This window comes from Serinus canaria, chromosome 4 (assembly GCF_022539315.1).
Source record: "Serinus canaria isolate serCan28SL12 chromosome 4, serCan2020, whole genome shotgun sequence".
Taxonomy (NCBI): Eukaryota; Metazoa; Chordata; class Aves; order Passeriformes; family Fringillidae; genus Serinus; species Serinus canaria.
In genome coordinates this window covers 14,506,593-14,518,766 of record NC_066317.1, presented here as the reverse complement: position 1 = coordinate 14,518,766, position 12,174 = coordinate 14,506,593, and the positions used below count along the sequence as shown (strand labels likewise).

Sequence of the window (12,174 nt, the reverse complement as noted above, 5' to 3'; positions counted from 1 at the left end):
AGTGAAGTCTGTAAGACATGAAAGGTGAGAAAACTGGGAAAAAAAAAAAAGAAAGAAAATCAACTAAGATGAGAGCAGCTGTAGAAACCAGTGTAAAGAATCAAATCCTGGATAGGAAGAGACATTAATTGGGTTGTATAAAAATATAAATGAAATAAGATGCTAAGATGAACATCATTCACAGAATTCTATAACATAACCAGCCTCCATATGTACAAGGACTGCATGCCAGTTCAAATGCACAGACCCTTATATAAAGCAAAACTTGCACCACCTCAGCCAGACCCTGTCCTGATCTTTTAAGAGGGGTTTTACCTCTGTGGAGGCATAAATTCTCACCTTTTCCTGAATACTGCTGTAAAGTTTCAGATTTTGTGATGGTTCACCTGCTTTCCTAGGACATCATCAAATGTCAAATCTGTCCTTATGCTACCGAGTGTATAATCTAATGTTTGTTTTCTGAAGACAGGGTGCAAAAAAAATTTTTTTTTGTAATCTGAGGAAAATAAAAAATCTTTTTCTATAAGCATCTTGCTTTTTTCCCCTCAGCTTAGCAAACTCTCCTAAAAGCTATCTTACTCCATTATGTCAGTCAGCTTACTCCCAAGAGGTAGCTCCTGACACATATACACCTTTAAAGCAAGGTATAAAAACCACATGAGGCCATTTTCAAAATTAAGTTTCACAGTTTGAGGTAATTTGCAACTGTTGTTTTGAAATCTTATGAACAGGTGCAACATGGTAAAAATGTGAAGGGTGTCTGCAGCATTAGTACCTTTCCTTCATATTTTGCATTCTGTGGAAGGGAGGCTCTGTTCCCTGCTGAGTCAGGTCTTAGTAGGGAGTGAAGTGTGTTTTGAAGGCTGTTTATCCACTTCTTTGGTCCTCTGCAAAAAGCTCCTGGAGAGCTCATCTCCCAGGGTACCTCTCCTCCCTGCAGCTCTCCTGGACTTTGAAGAGAATAAGGTTTCCTTCTATGTGGATTGCATTTACAAGAAGATTCAGATTTGACACTGTTCCCCCTTTTTTTAATAACAGTGCTGTTAATTTTTATTTCCTCCACCTTAGTTAAATAATTCCTTCTACTTCTATCAACTGCCACCTACCTTCCCCTTTCCATTTTTCATTCTTTAAAAATAAATACCTTCCTAAGCTTTTTAGTTTCAATTTCACTTACAACTTGTATTGCAACATAGCACCCTTTTAGACTTGTGTTGATAAGCACAGCTCCCAAATTCCAATAGGGCTCCTCTGGAACATTTTGGGCAACGATGCAGAAGGCACTTAAGATCCTTTACTTGTAGGACATCAAGATTTTTTTTTTTGTGTGTGACTAGATTCAGTGAGGATTTCTGTACAACTGGTTTCATTTTATAGATTTGGGAAGAAGAACTACACAGAATCATAACATTAATTTTAGCTTTAGTTAAGGTCTGTTTAATGTGAAGTGCCCACTTTACACTGGCAGACAAATTACCAATGGGGCAACTAGAGAATGCATGAATGATAATGTACAGACAAGCTTTTTATTATTTATTCATAGAAAACAGTGGGTTTTGGTGTGCTGCTTTGAAAAATGTTCAAACTAGTAGAATATAATGAAAGCACAGTGAAAATTCTATTTCATTAACATTTAATCATAAATCGCTCTTTAATATAAAACATAAAATAAAAGTCTGTCATAAGCACTTAGGTGTAGGGAACGGGGAAGTCTGCAAAAAGGCGAAAGGAAACGTGGTGGGTTTCACTGTTCCTGTTACTGTCACTTCAGAAGAAAAAAATAAGCAAAGAAACAACAGTCTCCAGCTAAATCTCACAACTGGTCATGAAGAAACTGCTTGGATATTTCTCAAAACCTTACATTTTGATGGCTAAAAGTATTACCAATATCTATGGGCAGGGAAACAATGATTGTAGCAAAATCACAACAGCTCAAGAGCAGCAATCTTACCCAGGACTCGGTTACCCAGATAAAAAATAATCAGAGCTTCAAGCTGCCAGAGCAGATTCAAAAATCTTTTCCATGAAATATCTATTACCATGTTTATTGTATAACAAGTATTCTCAAATTCCCCTTAGAGGTATACAAGAGTGATGCACAAATAACAAGCTCTTACCCACTACAGATCTTCAAGGCTTATAGGAAATTAGATCTTTATAAAATATTATAGATTATGTCCCTTTTTGAGACCTCTTGTCAGAGGGGTCTTATTCATTACTCTACAAATAGAAATGCAATATTATACTATTAATACTGATTTGAGTAACACCAGCCTGTCAATTAGCAGAACACATCTGTAGACACTGAGGACACAGGCTGCAACATTTTTTAGGTCAGACAACCTGCACAACTCTGACAAAGAACAGAGCGATTCTTATTGGGGACCATCTATCAATCACTGCCATCTGTGAGACTCAGTGCCTTTCTGATAACATACTATCTTCTTCTTCCTTTAACAGCTCTTTCTTTCCCTAAAGAAGTGTCCAACACCTGAGCAGAGCCTGTACCTGCAGCCCTTTATACATTTCAATGTCAGCAGCTAGGCTAGAAGAACATGTTTGACTCCTGTCAATAGTAGTCCTAAAAAGCTAAAAAAACTGTTCAAAAACCAGGAAACAAACCCATAAATTACACTATTGTGACTTCTTTCTCTCAGCCATCATCAAAAATTCTGACAAGGCAGCCAAGCAACCAAAACTCTTGATGTAAAGCAAACAAAAAACCCCAAACAAAACAAATCTAAAAGCACCTTTTTATGTGCTTTGCTTATATCCCAGAGGCTGCTCAAACAGCCAGCTCTGCAGCCTGCTCAGGAAATGAGCATTTAGGCAACACAGGTTTTCCCAGAGGCAAGATTTTTTTTAAAGGAAAAGAAAGCCCTTGGAGAACACTTCCTTTAAGCAGCCTCCTGTTTCACACTGTTGTGGTTCAAGCATAAAGCCCCCGTTGATCACAGATGAGTTAGGAAGGCTGAGGAGAGGCAATCCTCCAAGCAGGCAGGTTTCAAGCTTGAGGGTTTTCCCCCCAGTCAAGCTCTTTGTTACCTGGTCACCTTACTAGGCATTTCTCCACTGACTTTTCTGCTGAACAGTATGGCTGCATGTGGTAAGGAACTGATGTTGTGGGCATGAAATGATAAATTGGAATTAATTGCTGAAGGCATCATTCAGGAATTGTGGGCCATTATCCCCTAACACACCTGGAATCCCAGAGTGAGTGACCTGTGATTCACAAACATGTCCCTGTGCCACATGCCAGGCATCACCTCAGTGATGAGTCAGTGGTGGTCTATGAACAAAAGGCAAAACTTCCCATGGAATTGGAGCAGATGAAGGGCAAGCAGACCTATCACTGGATCTCTAGGTATCAGTCCTTTTCTTGCTTGTTGTCTTCCTTGACTCCTGCCCATTACTTTTGGATATCCACCTTCAGAAATAGCTTCTATTCATTCCTCTCTGGGCAGGTTGGTTTACCTTTGTACAGCTCCACCTAATCAAGACAATCACTGTAAACTATTGGCATTTCTGATCTGTAGCTTTCTTTAGCATTTCTTCTCTTCCACATCCTCTGAACAGATGTAGTCAAGTGCAGTAACCTCAGAAACAAAGTCTTTATGCTTAGAGGAATCTGAGCTACTTTTGTTGATCTTTCACTTCCAGAAACTGCTTTAAAGACCTTTAAAGTAGAATCACCTTATTTCTTGTTGAAGTATATTTGTTAAAACCCAAACTATTAATTTGTCATTGGGTTACACAAGCTTTAAGATTCTGTATTTTTTTCTTTCAGTCTTTATCAGAACTCCTAAATCCCATCTCAATCAGAATCTCAATTCTGATTTCAATCTTGTGATCACACAGAGCACTTATTTGGTATGCCTACTGCTCCATTCATGATACTCAGCCTTATCACTTCTAACAGCTGAAAGAACACCCAACTCCACCAATTAGCTGACATACCAATTTCCTGTAACATCTTTCCAAAGTAACATTCCATTATATATACAGATGAAAGTTCTCTTGAAATTTTGCCATCACTTTGTCCAGCAATCTACCATCATCTTTGGGCTTATTACATTGCAGCACAGATGCTGATAATCCAAGGCTATAGGACACTTCATTGCTAAATTTGCTGTCGTGCATTTGTTTCCTAGAAATTTCCACCTAAGGCTTACAGCTAACAGCTTCCAGTATTTGGCCCTTTCAGAAAAGGATTCAAGTATTTTTGCTTGTCTGATTTTGGTGGACTCTTAATTTTCGTGAGGTAAGAACGCAATACAGAGGTAGGCTAATCAGCAACACTTTGTCCTAATTAATAAGGAACCCCTTTGGCATTTAATTAATTCAAAGCATGAGAGCAGCTCCACAGCCTTCAGGGACACAGGGCTAATGTCCATTTTCCAGATGATATGGTTGCAGAGAGGTTACACAGGTGCTGATGCTGATAACTACTGTCATGCTTATCATGTTCTTCCCTTTATTAGACTTCAATGTGTGTTTGTAACCAAAAGAAACTTCACCAGGAATTTGCTGAGTTTCAGTACATGCCGATTTTGAAATGTGCAATTATAGTTTGATACAAGACTGATTGACTGCTCTATGTGGCACAGGCAGTGAGAGACATTCTTAACCTTGTGCAGGGTGCTCCTTTACAGCCTCTGCTCTCATCTGCCTCTATTTTAACCATGCCTTCCATTTCAAAGTCTGCTTTAGGCTGACAAAATTCAGAAGGTTCCAACTGAACCCGGAGTTCATCTGGGTGCTAGAATGGGCTGCAAATCCCACTGATATTCCCTCTGTGCATTCTGAGTGCCTGAGAACAACAAATACTTACAAGTAAGTAAAAATTAGACTTGAGGTGTTTTAGTGTCCAAGACCAGTGACAACAGTTATGATAACTTTTGGTCTTACTATTGTGATTTCCCACCATGACATGGGAAAAAAAATAACTAATATTAAGGTTTGTGAACAAATAGACACTACAGATACCAGGATCACAGAAAACCTTATACGTGCAATTAGCATTTTTGACATTCAGTGGAAGTTTTCTATCGTAAGTCATGGAAAATAAGGCTTTGTGTGGACATATGAACAATGAGTATAAAATTAAATTTTAAATAACTGTTCATTTCACAAATACCTTCCACCCAGTGTAACATGATAGGGAAGTAATGTAAAAATAGTTTGCAGTTGTGCAACTAAACCCCTTACTGCAAAGCATAAGCAAAATGGCTCGAGCAGCCTTAATTTGATGATTTCTTTACTTGTGACCACTTAGCCTTTATATGTTTATTCATGTTGAGATTTTTATTATTCCTGTAATTATTAGGAGATATTACACAGGGAGGAAGGGCATGTGACAAAAGGACTGTGTAGTATTCTCAAAGCTCATTTGTGTGGGGCTGGAATTTCTCACAGCCCGGGCTGCCATTTTTCCCGCTTTATGTTCACCAGCTCCCTCCTCTCTCTGCAGCAGCGTGTGTTTGTGGAAGTGAGGGACAGATGCTCAATCTCAACAAAGATCAATGTGGCTCCAGGGAGCACTGTAGCATCTTTTCCCTGATATTAGACTTCACTATCCTGAGGCTGTTCCTATGTGGCAGCTTATCAAGTTGCCAGTCTGTCTTTAAGATAGCTCTCTTTATCTTGTTTTTTTAAATAAGAATGTATATTTAAAAGACATACCTGTCCAATAATAAGAGGGACTACAACAGTCATAAACAGCTGCGAGAATATGGATGTAAAAGGCACAGAGGAGGATGATCCAAGCTAGAAAATAAAGATATACCATTAACATTGCACTTTTTCTTAGTATCTGCAAATTTCATATACAGATATCACACATTAATATGCATTTTATTTTACACATATAAACTGGGAACTATGTGCACTGGAGGTAGCTGCACATGTTTAATAGTTAAATCACAATAAAGCATTTGGTGTTCCACAAAACAGAGCTAAACCAATCTCTGATTATTTTATAACTTAAGGTAATATTTCCATCAATATTCATTTAATTGAAAACCTGCTACACATATATGCCAAGTAAATTATATAAGCATTTGTAGGATGATAGTCTAAAGAGACAGGGAGTGAATCCTCCTAACTAAACAGTTAGCTTGACTTACTTTACCATTTATACAAACATCAAACAACAGAAGTCAGTGTAGTTATTTCAATAAATAAATGAAAATAATGAAATAGTGAAGAAAACATTCACATGTTCTATTTCAGTGCTGTCTAAAAAGAGATGTACTGGAAGTATAGAACTATTTTTTTGTTAAGACAACTGAACTGATAGTCTTAGTCTTCAAATAGATGATCTCTCTAACAATCATTGTAAATGCTACAAGTATTTTATTTTTTAAGATGTTGGTAGAAAACAGGAACACACACAGTCAGTGGGATTTTTCAAACCTGTTTCAGAATGTTTAGGAAAATATACAGTATTTTTTACATTCGGACTGGACTTGTTTTAGGCTAGGTAATTAGAAAGTTTCCTTTAATGCAATTTAACACCTCTTTAACAGCAATGGAACACACATTAAGAAACATACACTAAGGAGACTGAATAGCATTGTCAGAGCCCCCATAGACAACCGCTTGCTTCACAATAAGGCAAAAGATACAACATTAAGGTTTTCACAGATCCACTCTATATTTTACACTTTAAAGATTCTCAAAACGACAAGAGAACACAGAATCTTTTCAGCACCATCTAAATGATGCTGATTTCCTAAAACATTCTTACATACATCATTCTCATAAATTATACTTTTTACACTTACCTTCCTTTCCAAGCTACCTTCATGACAGACAAGGTGATCATGCAATCTAGTAACTTTCTATAAGCCTGACTTGAAAAATCAACATATGGCCAAACAATTGGCTTGGGCATAAAACAAGATTCTCCATAAATTTGAAGAACAGAAAAATCAGAAATTTTATATTGTGAAGTATTTTAATTTATGCAGAAATGTACAACTGCACTGCTTTTTTGTACCTGTACATTTGTACATGCACTGCTCAGGAAATGGGCAAACACACCTGTGGGGGATGTCTCTGGGCAAACTGAGCTTTTGGTGCAGGCAAATGGCCTCAGATTCCATAGGTCCCTTGCTGAATACACTCTGGGTGGAGAGCCTCAAGAAGAACATACAGGATTTGGCTGTACCTGAACTGGCAACATCAGCTAAGACTCAGTGTGAGCACTTAACAAATTACAACATCTCATCACCTCCAGCTTTAATGATGTGGGCACATGGGAGGGGATCTGAGGATGATGCCACAGCTGAGAATTTTGGTCTGCAGGTGGGGACTCAGTGAGCCTAAACAGAGTCAAGAGGGAGAAGTAAAAGCTTGCATAGGAAGATTCAGATCACCCACAAGTACCCAAAGTCTAGCAGTGCAGCCACATTCCCAAGGGACACAGGGCATTCTGAGTGTTTCCCTACAGACAGCACAGACCTCCATCACCACACTCATCATCTCCTTGTTGTTTTAATTCTTGTAAGAAGCTTCTGAAATTTTAAAAGGTTCTTAGTTTTTCAAATTGTATTTGGACTTATTGTTATGTGCTGAGGAGCTAAAAGCATTACTTTACTATGTATTCCAGGAAACCTTCTGAAGTGAAAATGAAGATTTTTAAACTTTAAAATCTGCCTGGGCCACAGAGGAGTCAGTCTAAGCAAGCCAGGACACTTGAACAGCTTCACAAAACTACAACACTTTGGCACTGACTCCTGTGCCTTTCTATAAAAATGTTGATTGGACTTTGCTCACTGCTTTTAAGTTTTATGCTCAGTGGATGCATAATCAGTTTCTAAGTCAGGAATGAAAAACTATTCAACAGTATTCAACAGACTGCTGAAAAAGGCATAGTCTTGCCAGGTTTTTAAAATGCTACTTCAAACATAGTGTCTTCAAACTGTTGAGAATTTTTAAGCACTTTGTGTATATATAGGGATATGTTCTGCTTTAGATGTGGGGCTTTTGGTATTTGTTTTGTTGTGTTTTTTAGATAATTACAAACAGAATCAAAGGTACTGATACTACATCTTCAAACAGACTTCTGAACTCCATTTCCATTCTGTATATTTTGACAATAATTTCAGTGGGCTATTTTTTATCAAAATCCGTTAGATTTTGTCTATCAGCTTTTATATTACCTTACCCTTAAATCTGTTTCCTGAGAAAGACACAGAAGATAAGATACAGGCTGAAGAGAAGGCATGAACTTCTCAATCACACAGAAAATAAGGACATTTTAACCCAGACTCTGGACATATGGTAGCTCACTACAAAGAATCAAAAATATCAAAAAACCCAAAGCTAATGGAGGCTTACTTTGACCAGGCCCTTCTCAACATTTGTAGCATGAAAACTCATCAGGGGCACAACTCTAAGTGTCCCATGGACTCTCAGACATTACCTGGGCTCCAGAGTTCCCTTGAACATATCTTTTGGATATGTTTGCCATGCTTATTTTGAGAAAGAGAAGTGAGAATTGAGGAAACAAAAATCTTAATATAATGTTAATCAAACCTTCCTACACACTTACAAAATGCAAATATTCTGTCCAAATGAATAAATAGGATTTCACTCAGGTTTTAGTTGGATCAAGCTAAGTTCTGTGCTCCATTAGCTGATATGACAGTTTTTTTTAAGAACTATCTAGATGATGTGCATTGCACAGAAATTAGTATTAGGCTGATTTTATTAGGCTGAAATTATTAGCAAGCTGATTATCTTTGGCTGCCCTCCTTATTATAATAATCTCTATGCCTAAAAATGAACCTTTCTTCAATGGCAAATAGACGTACTATAAAAAGTGGCATAAAAACATTGTAAAATCAAACTGCTGATTTATAGCTGAAAAAACACCACCCCTACCTAATTGGAATGACATATGGAAGATAAAATGCACCACTTCATGAAAAAGAAATCAAAAATTTCATGCCACCATACTGTCCATGCTTCTTTAGGAAGATTTTTAAAGTTTGATATTGTGAAGCGATTGTTACACACCTGTCTGGAGAGCAGCATTTCAGTTAAAGGTTTAGTAATAAGCCAGCCCTGCTTTAATGGACTCACTATTCAAGAAAAGACCCTGAAAATTCTTGATTGGGGAAAGACACTTTTCACTTAAATAATCTGAGTGATTTCAGCAGGGTAACTCAGATAAGAAGAAAGATAATTCCAGGCAAGTATTCCCAAACAATTCTGTCACCATGCAGTACTTCAAACCTGACCTGCAGCATTTTTGTAATTTAGTCCAGACCTTTCTTCTCAAGAGACTGCCTGTTTTATAAAAACCCAACAAATAATTTAGTGGGTGTCTTCATGAGTTTGCGGTAGAAACACTGGCTTATCCTTAATTAAAAGGCTATATTTAACTGGATATGGTAAAAAAACAAAGAGTAAAACCCTAACCTCCTTGCATAAAAAGCAAGACAATTCCATCTCCCAGCCTAGACTGTCTGCACAAGCCAGACACTCCATTCTCATCTTTCTGGCTGACCAGGCAGGTATCACAGGGAGTGTTCCCATGTCTACACTGCCATGGACTCAGAAGAAACACATGATGCCAGTCCCACCAAATTACAGCCCAGTGACACATGTGCTGCACACGTTGCATCCACTTCGGAGCAGGCTGTCCTTGGGGGGCAGCTTTTACCCTCCCAGTGCTCCCCAGCAATTAATACTTCCTCAGCTTGTGTCTTTGTGCTCTTCACACACCATCAACCAGCTTCAGCCTCACCAGGTGGAAGAGGAGGAGGAAGTGAGGCAGGGGTGAAATACAGCAGAACTGATGGGGAGGGGCATTACTGGCTGCTCTCTTACACAAGATATTCAATTTTAAGCTTTTCTTTTCTGCATTCTGGTGGAAGGGTCTAGCTACTCTGACACCCCCTTTAAATTTTGCATTCAATGCTGTTTTGTCTCTGCTTCTGGTTCCCCCCATCCAGCCCAGCTGCCTCAGAGGCCTGTCTGGAACACCCCATGCCCCCAACCCCTTTACATCCTGTTGGGGGTGGCAGGCCCAGAAAGGCCACAGAATGCAATGCACTTTTGGAGAAGATGTGGATGACAGCATCCAGTTTAGTGAGGAAGGGCAATGAACAAGAGTTAGCAGCTGAACAAAGCCCTCCCTTGCTCTGGACTCCTTCCAGAGCCCTTACCCTGACCCAGTCATGGCAGCATGTTACAGTACAGCAGAAAAACAACTAGGTGTCCCTTGGAACCCCAGGAATGGAACTGCTGCTGGGAACTGCCATGGCAGTGATGGTGCTGAGGCTCTGGGAAGCAGGGAGCTCTTGGAAGAGCACTGATGTCCTCCTGTGCCTGCAGTGCCCAGCTCCAGATTTCAGGCAGGAGGTGGAAAGAGGTCATTCCTACCCAACATCTAAGAAAGCTGACAGGCACTGGGGTGCCCTTCCCACCCCTTCTTTACAGGCAGTCACAGGCACAGCAGTCGGACACCTCGGAAAGGCACGGAAGCCGTGCAGGAGATGCCAGCTCCCAACCACTGACCCACAGTCATTGACGGGTGCTGAAATAATCCACCTGGAATGGGTGGAAGGGAAGGAGGCATATCACTGAGAACAGAGTTTCTACAGGACACGTTTACTTTTAAAAATAAAGGTTATAATTACACCTGTCAAAAACTGCAAATTGTCTCTTGCCTCAGAAAGGGGGGAACAGAAACAGTATCCAATGCTTTGGCAGTCATGTATTTTAACAAGGAGATCTTTCATTATTATTCTTAAAAATTAAACTTAAATCCCCCAGTTCTGTTAAATAACTATATATATTTTGCAAATTCTTGCATATTCTATATGCTTGCGTGGCTGTGGGAGTTGATTTGGCACAAATAAAAAATATTTGTCTACATATACCCTCCAGTTCTGTTACCAAATTAAAAAAATCAAAGTTTCACATTCAGAAGTATGGAAAAACAAAAGCTGACATTCTTGATTCTTTTTTATTTCCTAGGTTGGGCAATGAGATTGTATATTTCAGGTTTCCCTTGTTAAAGTGATCACAGATGCCTAATCCCCTTTGGGTTCCCCTATCACACATTAAATATCAAGCCAATCCAAACACACCTGTGGATTTTAAAGCCATTTATAGAGCTATAAAAATAACCATAGGCATTCTTCATCTAAAATACACCAGAGCTACTCTTCCACTTAACTGTGGTGCAATGATCTGGAGGGTTAATGTACAGAACCAAGATCAAGTTTACAACCCAGAAATGCCTAAATGGGAATTAGATTATTACCCTTGGAGATCAGGGACTTAAGGACTAGCATCCAAAAATTCTGCTGCAAACAAGGGCCTGACTAGCTGGAAAGACATAGATTAGTCAATGCAGGGTAGTTAAGAACCATGAATATTATTTATCCATGAAAAAGAAAACTGTGATGTACCAGAAGAAATAAATCAGTGGAGATAGGGGGTGCTGGAGACGTTTCACAAGGCCTGGATAAGCCCTTGTGAAGCAAACTGCACAGGTGTGCAGGATTTGTATTACCTGGGCTGAAGAAGGAATTAAAACTGGAGCAGGTGCACAAAACACCTCAGATTAAGGGATTTGTTTTATGAATTGAAAGATTAGAAATGCATGGCTTGTTTAGCCTAGCTGACTGAAGGCTGGCAAAGAGAAAGTCAGAGCCAGGGTGATAAATTTCAGAGAAGTGCTATTCAGATATATAACACTGGCAACAAAGACAAATGGATTACCCATCTTTAACCAGTACTTACTGGAAATTAATTTTCTGTTCATCAGAGACAAGTTTCTAGTAGTGCAAGGGTGGAGGGAGAGCAAAAAACCTTATGCTTAGGTAGGATCACGCCCAGTTCTGAGGTGAATTGCAGGAAAAGAGGTGGATTGGGTGAGTCAGGATGGGATTCTCCTGGTAGCCTGGTTCTATGACCCTGTTAAAGATGTGTGGTTAACTTCTGCCCATGTTAGAGCAGGGCTGTGCACTAGAAAGGCTCCCCTGCTTTTACAGAGATGAAAATCTCAAGAGCAATAACATGTAGAAAAGCACCTAGAAAAACCTACAGTATTTTCTGTGTGAGTCAGGAACAAGGAGGGTCCCCATTATTCTCTGTTACTTGTTCCAATTTAAATAACAAAGCCATAAAAGGTGCATGTGAAAAAAAACAATA

At 39.1% G+C, this 12,174-nt stretch overlaps 1 protein-coding gene across 1 annotated transcript in view; it reads right to left on the bottom strand.

The window, feature by feature from the left end:
• Positions 1-12,174, bottom strand: part of SLC10A7 (solute carrier family 10 member 7) — a 141,383-nt gene that overhangs the window by 33,308 nt on the left and 95,901 nt on the right. The window contains exon 7 of the mRNA XM_050973901.1: positions 5,683-5,766. Within this exon, the coding sequence (XP_050829858.1) occupies positions 5,683-5,766 (84 nt within the window). The remainder of the gene's footprint in view (positions 1-5,682; positions 5,767-12,174) is intronic.